The sequence below is a fragment of the Arachis ipaensis genome, chromosome B08 (assembly GCF_000816755.2).
Source record: "Arachis ipaensis cultivar K30076 chromosome B08, Araip1.1, whole genome shotgun sequence".
NCBI classification, from domain to species: domain Eukaryota; kingdom Viridiplantae; phylum Streptophyta; class Magnoliopsida; order Fabales; family Fabaceae; genus Arachis; species Arachis ipaensis.
In genome coordinates this window covers 92,575,940-92,590,446 of record NC_029792.2, presented here as the reverse complement: position 1 = coordinate 92,590,446, position 14,507 = coordinate 92,575,940, and the positions used below count along the sequence as shown (strand labels likewise).

The 14,507-nt window shown below is 34.2% G+C and overlaps 1 protein-coding gene across 1 annotated transcript in view; it reads right to left on the bottom strand.

Moving 5' to 3' along the window:
• The window catches only part of LOC107611233, a 5,710-nt gene continuing 789 nt past the window's right edge, over window positions 9,587–14,507 (bottom strand). Inside the window, exons 3-4 of the mRNA XM_016313186.1 lie at window positions 10,326–11,236; window positions 9,587–10,181 (exon numbers count right to left, since the gene is read on the bottom strand). Of these exons, the coding sequence (XP_016168672.1) occupies window positions 9,587–10,181; window positions 10,326–11,236 (1,506 nt within the window). The remainder of the gene's footprint in view (window positions 10,182–10,325; window positions 11,237–14,507) is intronic.

Here is a 14,507-nt window from a genome sequence, read left to right as displayed (position 1 = left end):
GAGTAAGAAGGGGATAGCCGTAGATCCAGCTAAGGTGGAGGCTGTGATAGATTGGAAGCAACCAACCACAGTAACTGAGATAAGGAGTTTTCTGGGCTTAGCTGGCTATTACCGAAGATTCATCAAAGGCTTTTTGCAATTAGCCTTGCCGTTGACAAAGTTAACCCACAAAGACACACCATTTGTTTGGACTCCTAAGTGTGAGGAGAGCTTTCAGGCGTTGAAGAAAAAGTTGACCACTGCACTTGTGTTGATGTTACCTGAGCCGAACGAACCATTTGAGGTGTACTGTGATGCCTCACTAAAGGGTCTAGGATGCGTGCTGATGCAGCATCATAATGTGGTGGCGTATGCCTCACGCCAGTTGAGACCGCATGAAGTTAGTTACCCTACGCATGATTTGGAACTCGCTGCGGTCGTGTTTGCGCTAAAGGTGTGGAGGCATTACCTCTATGGGGTTAAGTTCCAAGTCTTCTCCGATCACAAGAGCTTGAAATATCTCTTTGATCAGAAAGAGCTTAATATGAGGCAAAGAAGGTGGATGGAATTATTGAAGGACTACGACTTTGAGTTGAATTAGCATCCGGGAAAGGCGAATGTAGTGGCAGATGCGTTAAGTTGGAAGTCGTTATATGCGGCTTGGATGATGCTTCAAGAGGAGAAGTTGCTCAAGGGATTCGAGAGTCTACAAATTGGTGCTCAAGAAGTATCTGGAACTTTGTGTTTGAGCCGATTAGAAATCTCGAGTGACTTTAAGTCCGAACTCCTAAAGGCTCATGAAAATGATGAAGCGTTATGGAAGGTGTTACTGGCTATCGAGCAAGGAAAACAGTGGAGAGTGTCGGAAGAAAAAGACGGGTTATGGAGATTCAAGGGTAGAATCATTGTGTCGGATGTTGGCACTTTGAAGCAAGATATCTTAAAGGAGGCACACAAAAGCGGATTCTCCATTCACCCTGGAAGTACTAAAATGTACCATGATTTAAAGGCAATGTTTTGGTGGCCAGGCATGAAGAATGATGTGGCGGAATATGTTTCAAAGTGCTTAACTTGTCAAAAGGTGGAGATTGAACATCAAAGACCTTCCGGGATGTTGCAACCTTTAGAGGTTCCGCAATGGAAGTGGGAAAGTATTACAATGGACTTTGTGTCAGGATTGCCAAGGACTAGAACTGGTTTTGATGCTATCTGGGTGATTGTGGACCGACTGACGAAATCAGCTCACTTTTTACCCATTCGGATGACTTACACCCTTGAGGAACTAGCACGGTCGTACATAAAGGAGATTGTGAGAATTCATGGCGTACCGGCTACTATAATCTCTGATAGAGATCCTCGCTTCACTTCGAGGTTTTGGGGTGCATTTCAGAAAGCTTTCGGAATCCGACTAAGCTTGAGTACGGCTTACCATCCTCAAACAGATGGTCAATCCGAGAGGACAATCCAAACACTAGAGGATATGTTGAGAGCTTGTGTTTTGGACCAACCTGCGAGTTGGGATCGGTATATGCGTTAGTGGAGTTTGCATACAATAATAGTTACCATGCGAGTATCGGAATGGCTCCGTATGAGGCATTGTATGGGAGGAAATGTCAATCTCCGCTATGTTGGTATGAAGCTGGAGAGAAAGGCTTGTTGGGGCCGGAGATGATAGCTGAGACCACTGAACAAGTCAAGAAAATCCGAGATAGGATGCTTACGGCGTAGAGTTACGCCGATCAGAGACGGAAGCCCTTGGAATTTGAGGAAGGAGATCATGTTTTCCTTAAGGTTACTCCAACCACGGGAGTAGGTAGGGCGATTAAAGCAAGGCAGTTGAATCTTCGGTACATCAGTCCATTTCAGATCCTGGAAAGGGTGGACCGGTGGCATATCAGATGGCTCTACCACCTCATCTTTTGAACCTGCACGACGTGTTTCACGTGTCGCAGCTTCGGAAGTACACTCCTGATGCTAGCCATGTGTTAGAACCTAAATCGGTTCAGTTAAGAGAAGATTTGACGCTTCCAGTGGCTCCAGTCAGAATTGATGATACTAGTATCAAACGGTTGCGTGGAAAAGAGGTTTCATTAGTCAAGGTGGCATGGAGTCGAGGCGGTGTTGAGGAACACACTTGGGAACTTGAGTCAGAGATGCGATCGGATTATCCGCACTTATTCTCAGGTAATTGAATTTGAATTTTGTGGGCAAAATTTCCAATTAGGTGGGTAGAATGTAAGACCCGGTTAATTAATGGCTAATTAACCCATAAATGAGAATTTATTCTAGAAAGCCAAAAATATGATTTTTATGGCTAAATATGATAGAGGATATTGAGACGAGAATTTTGGTACCAATTTTATAGAAATCGGACCAAGATTGGACCGAACGGGCCAAACCGGTCCAACCGGACCCAAAGTGGGCCCTTGGCCCAACTAAACTAAACTCTAAAACACTCATTTCAGCACTCTCCCTCCTCACTTATCACTCAAACACGCTGAAAGGGGGAAGAATGGGGGAAGAACACTCTCTCAAACTTCTATCTCTCACTTGATCTTCAAACCACCATAACTTTTGATCTAGAGCTCTGATTGCCGCATCGTTTGCGGCCACGCGTTCATCGCAGAGAGCTCTACAAAACCCATACAACCAATCTTGAGGTAAGCCACTTTTTGCTCTTCGAAATTCCAGCCCTTGTTTTCGAGTTTCATGGGTGAAATGTTGAAATTTTGGGCTCTTTGATGTTATAGGACCCAACTCTCTTGAAAGAGAAGGTTAATCTTGTCTCCTTGGACCTTGGGTGTGGTAAGATTCTCAACCCTAGTGTAATTTGTTATTCTATGATGTTTGGGTATTGAGATGTTGTGTATGGGTATGATGATTGTGGCTTAGGTTGTGTATATGTGAATATTGGAGCTTGATTAGTGACTTTGGAAAGCTTGAAAAGGGAGTTTTGTGTGATAAAATCTATTCTTGGAGGTGTTGAGACCTTGAGAGCTTGAGGAAAAGTGATTTGGAAGTGCTCCGGTTGAGCTTGGGAAATCGGCTAAGGTATAGTCTCGGTTTCTTGTATCTAATATGTAATGTGGTAGGAAATACTTAGGCTAGAGGCCCTAAGATAGGCATTGAATTGATGATGTTGTTGAATGGTTGAGATATATGATGTGATCATATATGTGACTATGAATATTGATGCCTTGATTGTGTGATATATGAGAAAATGCATGTTGTGATATATGCTTGATGAATGATTGAGGTTGAATTGGTGGGTGGTACCATGTTGATGGTGAGTATGATGATGAGTATGTATAATGATGTTTGATTGGAAATGGTATTATTGGAAATTGGGATGAGGAAGGATGTATGACATGATATTATGTTTGTCCTTTAGCCATTTGACTGAGAAGTGTTAAAATGGTTGGATGGTAGTTTTGGGAGTTTTGGTAAAGTGTCAATGTGTGAGTTGAGGATGGCTTGATGTTGATTTTGGTACATTTTGATTGATTTCAAAAAGGGTTGAAATTGGCATGTTTTGGTTGATTTTGAAAAGAGTTGAAAATGGCTTGTTTTGAAAATGGCTTGTTTTGAAAATGGCACCTTGTGGTTTTGTATGAAAACATGGTTTTTGGCCATATTTTGACGGGACATAACTTGGACTACGGATCCCCGTTTTGTACCAAACTTATTTAGAAATGAAATTGGATCCGGGATGTCCATGCCGTTGGAAGAACGGGCAGAAAACGATTTAAAATGAGAAAGTTATGTCCGTCGGAATATTGGGGGTTGAATCTGTAAATTCTGCAGCTTTTAACTTAGAAAATTTTTAGCAGAATGACCCTCCGCGCGTAGGCGCACTTGGCGCGTACGCGCCGCTCTTCAAGAAGGCACCATCCACGCGTGCGTGTGGTGTGTGCGGGCGCGTCGATGTGCTGCACCAAATGCCCAGCCATTTTCCCGAGAGTCGTGCCAGAGTTGTGCCAGTTTTGTGCCTGGGGCACAAATGTACCCGTGCGTACGCACGGCTAACATGTACGCGTCGTTTGGCTATTTTTCAACCCGTGAGTTCGCACGTATAATGCTTGCACGTCGATAAGTTTTGTGGCCATCCACGTGTGCGCATGGAGTGCGCATACGCGTGGCCCTGTTTTCATCCCAAAGTTGATTTTTGAGTTTTAAAAACCAAATTTCATACTTCTAAGCCTCCGAACTCATCATTTATGTCTTAAATCATCATGATATGCCTAGAAATGAGACTAGGAGCTAGTGAATATGGTAACTTGCGAGTGAAGCAAGGGAAAAGTGAGTGATCAATGAGGATCAATGATGATTATGTGAAATGCGGAGGATGGCGGTGGAAGTGCTTGTTATGCCATGGGCCGAAGGGCCATAATTGTTAATGAATTGGCTGGTTATGGATTTAACCGTGAGCCAGATGGCTGGATTATTACCGTGTTACGGCGGAGCCATGATTATGGCTAAGTATAAATGCATATATGCTATTGAATGAATTGTGAATGTTTGCACTTCCACCATTGGAGATGAGGGTTTCCCTGGGAGGAAGCAGTGGCTAGCCACCACGTGCTCCAGATTGAGACTCGAAGCTCTTTTGACCCTATGTCGTAAGTGTGGCCGGGCACTGTGAAAGCCCCGGATGAGCTTGCCCCCGTAAATATTCACCAGTGAGGGTGATGGATATGGATCATGATTATGATCAAGTTTATGATGAGTATAACTCGAGTTGGGATGCGCGACAGAGGGACAGTCCAATGGTTAGCTACCAGGACTTGTCGGGTTGGCTCTATAATCGACAGATGATATCATCAGCCACTAGGGACAGGCATTCATCATATGCATACTATATGAATTGTTTGAGATTGCCTATTTGACTGCATATTACTTGCTAATTGTCTAAATGCCTTATCTGTTCCTATTTGTATATCTCGTGTTTAATTTAGCTGCGTTTGCTACATTATACTCCTCTTGGTGGTTGGGAGGTCTGAAGGAATTGGAAAGGGAAGCATTAGTTAGAATGAAGGATCTTTAGTCAGATGCCCTTTATGGTTTAGCTTGTTTATAAGCTTTGATATTATCTGGAGGAAGTCTTAGGATTGCCTTCGGCTTTTCTCTATTATTACATGTTATATATGGGGAACTGTTACCATGCTGGGGACCTCTGGTTCTCACCCATGTGGATTTTGTGGTTTTCAGATGCAGGACGCGAGGCTTCTCGTTGAGGCATGATGGAGACTTCCGGATTAGCGAAGATCTTTTGTTCTTGGGGGCTCTGTTTTGGTTTATATATTTTGCGTAGATACTTTTATCTCCATTAAATAATACAAACTGTGATGACTCCTTCTGAAGGGGATTTTTGGAGAATAGGTTCTCTGTTTTTATGTCTTTTTGGGTTTTCTTTGGTATTTCCTTATTTTATTATATGTATATATATTGCTATGCTCGGACCGGTTATCTTCGTAACCGGATTTTGAGTTTTGATATTTCCATTTTTGATACTCTTTCGTATATATATAATTCTCGCGATGGGTTATTTTTGTTCGCTACGTTATCGATCGGAGTGTTGTGCTTTTCGAGTCACGATTTTTGTTTACCCCTTTTTTCTTCAAAGGCTCCTAGTTATAAACATCATTCATACTACTATACGTACTAAATTTTTATTTTAGAGGTCGTAATACCTTGCCATCTCTGAATTATGACTTAAGCATAAGACTCTGTACGGTAGGGTGTTACATTGCCCGATGACGAGAGTTAGAGTTTTATGCACACGACGATCTACTAATTAATGTCGTTAGTCTATCATTGCATACTTCATGGTATTAAACTTGGCCAGCTTAACGCTAATGGTTTATGTATACTAGCGGCTCAACAAGCACTAATGTGCCTGTTCAGCCGCTTTTCTATTATTTTGAAGAAATTAATTTTATTTTTAAAATATATTATTCGCTCTTCAAATTTATTAAATCACCTTTTTTATTTTAATATTGATGTGATCTTATTTATATCATATTTTAGTGTTGGTGTTAATATATCATTCACCCTTATTTATATGATATTTTGTTGAGAGTAAAATTACTATAAAAAAATCTTTAAACTGCTAAATTATAAAAGCGCACAATAAAGATATATGTATATATTATCAGAAAAAGGTACAGTTCAAGAAATAACGCAAAAAATATTATCCTAATTTAAAAAGAGTATCTCTATAAACCAAAATGCATGTTAGTTATTTACAAAACATTAATTTTGCCTAAATATCATGGATATTCATGTTTGTCTTCTTCGTTTTTAAGTGGTAGGCCAAAATATGATTCTGAATATGAAGAGGCCTTCATTTTTCTACAAATAGTGGAAGGATAGAAGAAATGAATATGCTTATTTTGTTCGTTTTTAAATATCAAACTATAAGAGAATTAATGAAAAAATTAGGAGAATACAAAGATTGTGTACCTGGAAAAAATTCTTCGTAATTCATCATACATCTCCTTGTCAATAACTTCTTGCATCTTGAAAAACTGTCAGATTTTGTTTACCATAAAAATAACCATATAAATGCTTCAGGTTTATTCAATTAAATTGATTCCTTATTATAGAGAAGAATTCAATTAAAACCTGTAGAATTATGATATCTTGTTTTACATTAAACTTTCTGAAAGGACAAAAGAAATGACATTAATCATTGTTTATCATTGACAAAATATAAATTAAATGATATTACATCTTTTTTTTTTTGGTATTTTTTTAATAGCAATTACTTGCAATTATATTATTTTGTATCGAAATGAGTTAGTTGTGTTCTTCTAAGTTCATGGCTGAAAAAAAAAGTTAAAGTTTTAACATAATTGGTATATAAGACGAAATAGACGGAAATGTGTATTATATAATAAAAGTTTATTGCATTATCTTTTATTCTTTTGATCCAATATTTCTCTTTTTACCATCTTCCATAATTGAGTTTTGTCTGCTTTAACTGTACCTCCTCAACCAATAGAATAAATTTTGAGTGGATGAACCTGAGTCAATTTCACGTTTGATCAATAACGCTAAAACAAAAATATGTATCATCAATGCAATTGTCACTGTCATTAATGCTGTAATCCTTACTTTATTGTCGATTGGTCTCATTGATACAATTGATTGCTCATCCTTCCATGTACTCGATAACGATTGGAATCCTATTTCCTGTAATTTATTGCATATATGTATCACAATATATTTTCTCCTTTTATTGGTTTTAAAATTTTAATTTTTATAATTTTATTGCTAAAATTATAAAATTGATAGCAACATTTAAAGAAATCAAATTTTGAATTTTTTTAAAGTAAATATAAACATTGCAAACTATAATTTCTTAAAAAACCAATAATGATATATTTTAAGGATGTATGATATAATTTTTATAATTTATGTGAATCGTAGTTGGTGCATACCTATTGAGTAAAGTAGAGGTTCCAGTTCCTTTCGCTTATCTCTTTTAATATGTTGATGAGCTCTCTTGATATCAATTTATCTGTTAAAAATCTTAGTCATTAGTTGTTAAAATTAGTGAAAAAAACTATCTATTCCAATGTTGATATTGTAATGATAAAATTACATAGAGTAAAGTATCGTTTTTGTCCCCAACGTTTGGGGTAAGTCCTATTTGTGTCCCTAATGTTTAAATCGTCCTATTTGTATCCTCAACGTTTATAAAAGTGATTCAATGTTATCCTACTATCAATTATACTAACAAATCAGATTATATTTTTCAATTATTCTCACTTAAATGTATTCATTCTCAATTAGGTCTCACTTGGATGTGTTCGATTTAATATTATACCCACTATTTGTGTTTAGATTCAATTATGTCCCTAGAAAAGTGAATTATGTAAATGTTGTAGGAATTAGTTTCAACATTTGATGAGCTATTTTTCGGAGTAGATCATCGATTCTATCCCAGACATTTGTATTCTAATTCAAGAAGAGATTTTTAAAACTCAAACTAAAGCGCTCATGATGTGTAATTGATGACAGGATAACATTGAATCACTTTTACAAACGTTAGGGATACAAATAGGACAATTTAAACGTTAGGGACACAAATAGGATTTACCCCAAACATTAGGGACAAAAACGATACTTTACTCAATTACATAATACTCGGATTATACTTGTAAAAAGGCTCACGTATTTGCTAAGCACATAAATTACCTGACAAAATTTCTTTGAACACTACATTCTTTGTGAATTGTCCGCTTTTTTCATCTATTGTTCCTTCTTTGACTAAGATTTTTGTGGTTGACTGAGAAACACTTCGAGATAGAGCAACGTATAATTGACCATGGCTGAACACATATTTAGGGAGATAGATCCCTACCTTAGGGATAGCTTTCCCTTGTGATTTATTTATCGTTAAGGCAAAACTCAACCTTACAGAAAATTGCTTCCTAATAAGCACAAAGGGTAATCTTGAGTTCTCAGTTTTTTTGTGTTTTATCTGAGGCAGAAAAGCTCTTTGTCTAGAGTGATGGCCTGTTAAAATTTCCACATCTAACATGTTTTGAAAAGTTCCTCGACACAGTAGCCTTGTGCCATTGCATAAGCCTGCCTTAGGATCTATGTTTCTCAGTAACATCAAAGGAGCACCTTTTTTACCTTCAACATATAAGGTGGCAATCCACCTGTGCAGATCGAGATAAGATATTCTTGTTGATATAGATTATTTGTATCTCCTTTTACTTCATCAAAGGATGCTAAAATTCATTCATCTCCTGGAAATTGGTTGATGACTATATCATTAAGCTGTTGCACATAATGATTTTTGGGTGTCAATATCACTCTCTCCACCATATAAGATGCATCCCACTCATGAGATTGCAAATTTGGAAAGGTTTCTTCTATTAATTTGTGTAATGATGCCTCACCTTCCCATGGTATTGCCATGTGTGCTTCTATTTGTTCCAAGTCCTCACATATAGTAGGCTCAATCCCATCCCCTATGCGCATAAGATACTCTGCAAAATCATGATCATTAAGAGATCGCATATTTTGTCACAAGTGGAGAATTTTGGTGAATGCCCACAAATGTGATTTAACAATAGAAGCCAAAATCATTTACGACTTACTTCCTTTCGGCACAATAGGTGGTACTTGGCGGAAATCCCCTCCCATAACCATCACCTCCCTCTAAATGGATTATTGTTTTATAAGATGTCTCGCAATGTGCGGTCCAATGATTCCATTGTCTCTTTATTAGCCATTGGCGCTTCATCCCAAAATATCACTGTCGTTTGCCTAATCAATTTTTCAAAATCAAATTGTTTACTTATATTGCACATGGAGGATGGCTCTGCATTAATTGGGATCTTAAATCTAGAATGAGCTGTTCGACCACCAGGCAATAAAGTTGCAGCTATTCCTGATAACGCAGTTACCAAGGCAATATGTCCTTTACTTCTTAAGTCTACAATTAAACTCTGTAAAGAAATGTTTTACCTGCTCCGCCTGGTCTATCAACAAAAAATACTCCACTTTCTCTCCGATCAATTGTATTCATAATACACCTGAAAGCCACAGACTAGTCACGATTCAATCTTTCTATAGAAAACAGATCTTCTCAAGGAACTTCGATGGACATCTCTTCTTGAATAATTCTAGGCATCAAGTTGTCATTGTCGTTGTCCGAGGTTAGAGCTGATAAATCGTATTGTGCAATATGTTTTCCATGTTGTAAGAGGATGTCATTTAAATCCCTAAGCAAACGATTTGTCAACCCATGGCATGTTGTAGTGCTTGTTGATGGATAATCATCTACCATGTATGAAAGAAACTCGTCCCACAACCTTCTTACATCTGTTGGCTCACAAAAAATTAAGATGGTGGCAAACAACCTTCTTAAAGCACATGGCATTCTTAAAATGGAAGCCTCAACCAAACATGACCTTATACTGCTATCACTCTCTAGCAGTCTTTGATGCTGAATGGATTGCTTAAAGGACGAATATTGGACACCATTCACTGTTAACAAATCATCCCAACCAGTTGGTTCTCTTACATTTGACAATAGAATACGCAAATAGAATTTTTCTCTTTCTGTTGGTGAAATAGTATAGATCCGACCGATAGCCCTCTTTTGTGACCTGCGTCGACGCCATTCTTTTTCCTTGCTGTGCCAACTGTAATATTCTGGGATTTCCCTATACAAAAGATGCCTAGATTGTTAGTCATCGACCCGATTAAGTGCAAAGAATTCAGTGAGCATTGTTCTTGAAAAATATTCATCATTAACTATTTCAGAAATAGTTTGGTGCTCATAAAAGCTCACTTGATGTTGGTTTGGCAAATGAACTTGCAACCTTTCAACTGATGGGTACATTCGGTAAAGGTTGAATTTAAATATTCTCCAGCATGCCTTTGAAACAACAATCCATCTTGCATCAATAAACTGTTTCACCTCATCATAATGAGAACTTCTGTGAACCTTCATTGCAACACGATCTGGTCCCTTATAGCAATACTTGTATAGATACTTTATACTCTTGATACTGCTACATATCTCTACATTGATATGGCAATCATACTTCAGTAGTAGCCAAGGGTTGTACGGAACTACCCATCTATTGTCAATTGTGACATTTTGGTTTATAGGGATTGGAGTATCAAATCGCCTCCTATATTGAGGATATGAGTCATCATCTCGTCGTGTCTCTGCTACGAACTCTTTTGGATAGTTGTGTTTACATTGACCATTTTTCATGCATGGTGAAGATTGATTAAGTGTTCCGCAAGGAACATGGACCATATGCCTTAGCACTGCCTCATGTATGTGCGGTTCTGCTTCTTTACATGGTATTTCCGCTCGAACCAAACTATCATATTGGTCAGCATCACTCAACTTGTCGTTGTTTTCTAGGATTAGCAACATATGTATGTGTGGTAATCCTCTTTTCTGAAACTTGGTGACATAAATATAACTTTTTACCTTTCCCAATACACCCTTGGTAATGACATCCTCCTTTAATTGTTTGAATTTGGCTCTGAAAATCCTAGTTGTTAGATCCGGAAGATCTTGTGGAGTTTGAGTAGGACTGAGTTCTGAAGCTATTTCTGACCATGATGGATTGCATGTCATAGTGAGAAAAATATCCGGTTTTCCTTCTTTAAGAACAATAGCCATTCCATCATCGTACCGTTGGGTCATGTCTTGACGACTGCCCATGAAATCTATTCCTGGGGAGCATTTACTTGTGGCAAAGAGACATTTCCCCTGTTGCAAAACATGTCAAATATTTCATGGTGAAATAGACGTGCATTACAGTGGGTACATGTCCTTGCAGTAGGTAGTGTAGTTTGAAGCACTGTTGTATTCTCTTGAAAATTCTGAGCATAATTGTAGGATGTTCAGACATGGTGGGTAATTTCTGTACTCGCATAGGTAAATAAAATATTATATTATAGATCTTTTTTCAACACGTGCCAATAATTATATGGTTAGGTACTCGGGAAGAATTCATCAATTATTTCATATATTTTTTAGATAGTGAAATAAAGAGTGAACAAAGAATATCTATACAACTTCCCAAATGAGGATTATTTTTTGGAAAATAAACATAATCTTTAAAGATGTAGTATATTTTTTTAGATTTTTTCTGTTTCCTAAAAATCATATAAGATTGTCAAAGTTTAAAGTTCTAGGTAATATTTGAGGTAAAATATTTAATAGAGCAGATTTTTATTCTGAATTATACTAAAATATATAAATAGTATTTTTTAAATTGTTTGATTTTAATTGTATTTCTTTGCTATTTAATTTGTTGAAAGTTTTGATTGTCGCCTAATAATTTGTAATAATTTTAGTTTAATTTTTTAAATTTATTATGATAAAGTAACGATATGATAAGGATTTTGTCCATTAAAATTGCATAAAGATTTTTAAAAATTTCTTTGTTTATTGTACTTTATTTGTTTTTTTTAGGTGTTTATGTTAATATTTCTTACATTATTAAATTTTATTTTGATAATTTCTTTATCATCAAGGGTTTATATTCCCTAATTACTGTAACTACATTAAAATTTAGTTTCCATCTCTAAATAATATTATGTGTCTTATAATTATTGCTATTGGATAATAGTTGTAGTAGTATTTTGTTTAGTTCGTACTTAAATTAGTTATTCAATAAAAATTTATCTAGTAACTCTTAAAAATGTATATGTTATCTATGTTTTTAAGTTGATTTTTTCTGATTTAGTTACCTGTTGACTTGTAACATTTAATTTAGTATTTAATCTTTTTTTTAAGAAATTAGGACACGTACTATCACCAAATTTCACCATTTATTGAATTCTTAATTGGATAAAGACCTGATAATAAAAAAGACCTATATAATTTGTACAGTATATGTTTAAATACATGAGATAAAATATCAATATTTTAGCACTATCTTTTAATTGTTGTTTTTGTGTTTAAATTAGATTTTTTTTATTTCTAGTTGTACTCTTTAATTTTAAAAGATATATTTTGTTACCAAAATTTTATTAACAAAGGTATTCTTATTATTATTAGTCTCATGAATGTATTGACTATTTTGAATTTTTTATTTATTAAATATTTGTTTTAACATTATTTTTTATTAAATTTATAATTTTGTTTGTCATTAGACATTTTATATAGTAGTGTACGATAACAAACCTTTACATTTATTTAATACAAAAAATATTTTAAATAAATATTATATGATGATGGTGAAATATTAGAGATATAAATAGAATACTGACCATTCATATTTGTATGGCTTCTAGCATTATTTGTAATTAATTCATGATAAAGAATTGGTTGAGGCATTGAAGTAGTAGCAGCAGTGGTGCCTTGACCTACACTTATACAACAAAAACAAACTTTATATGTTATACATATTTTTGGAAAAATTAAAAAGTAGTGTTAGCAATAAAATTAATCATCTAAATTAAGTTAGTTAATTTTGTTATCCTATATATTAAGAAGATTTAATGTGGAGGTAAAATAACTTATATTATCGTAGGATACTAACCAGTTAGAGATCTGTTACTTGGACCGGCTCCATTACCATATATTTTTATATTTATATTTTTAAAGAGCAATACAGATAATAAGCATAATTTAAACTCGTGAGAGAGTTATTAGTTATCATAATAAAAGTTAACTTTGATTGTGTGAAACAAAATACTACTGACTTTAATTCTTTTAAATTTTTGTAATTTTAGTGTGCTCAATATAATAGATCTTATTTATAAAACAAATTGTTTTTTCTATACTTCTATTTAATTTTTTATATGTTAATTTCTTTTCCAAAGTTTTAATCTCATCCATTAATGTGTGACATATTTTAATCTGTTTTTTTTAATTTGTTACCATAAATTAATGATATGATGAGTATTTTATCAATTAAGAATGCAAAAATATTTATAAAAAATAATTTATTTAATATTCTCTAATTTATCTTTGTATTTTTGTGTTTACATTGCTATATCTCATATTATTAAATTTTAATTTGATGAGATATTTTTATCATCAAGAATTTATTATTTACTTAGTACTATTAAAGTAAGATATATTTTTTAGTAATAAACGATGTTAGGTATTTTGTCATGGGTTAATATAGGATTATTAGATTAATATTTGGTACCCGAATTAGTTATTTTATAAATGTCGAATTTTGAAAGTTGTATGTTTATCTATTAACTTGTAACATTTAATGCCAATGAATAATAGTTTAAATAGCAGAGTCTCCCGATATTCAATTAAGAGGTTGCGGGTTTGAGTCTCCTATCTTTGGTAAAAAAAAAAAATTTGTAACATTTAATATAGTATTTAGACTTTTTTTTAATTACAATACATTTTACCTTTTCCAAATTTTATCATTGGTTAATTTTTTAATTGGAGAAAAATTTTTTTAATAAAAAGGATAAATCTTTATCTGTGCAGTGTATTTTTAAATACATTAAATAAAATACATATATGTTTGTATTCTATTTTAACCGTTGTATTTATATTGAAATGAGATATATCCTCGTGTTATTTTTCAATTTTAAAAAATATATATATCATTACCAAAAGTTTGAAATATGAGAACATAAATAAAGATACAAAAATTAAAAAAAAAAACTAATTATCTTATATAAAATAATATTTATATATGAAGAGATTTTATTTATTTTTTTTAATATAAGAATGCAAAAGCATATTTTTTAATTTCTAATTCTTTAACTAGAACTCTACATTAATTTGAAATATAAATACATTTTTTTCGTAATAAATGTATAACAAATAAAAGCATGAGTTGAAGAGTACTCATTAATTTTTTTTATAAGTTAGAGTAATAATTTTTTTTATTTCATAATTGTTACTTACTTTGTAAGACATATCTATCAACTCAAATTTAAAAGTACACACAGCAAGAAATAAGAGATATATTTTTTTCTTATTATATTTGTTATTATTAGTCTTATGAATATATTTTTTATTTTATTTTTGTAAGTATTTAACAATTGAATTCATAATC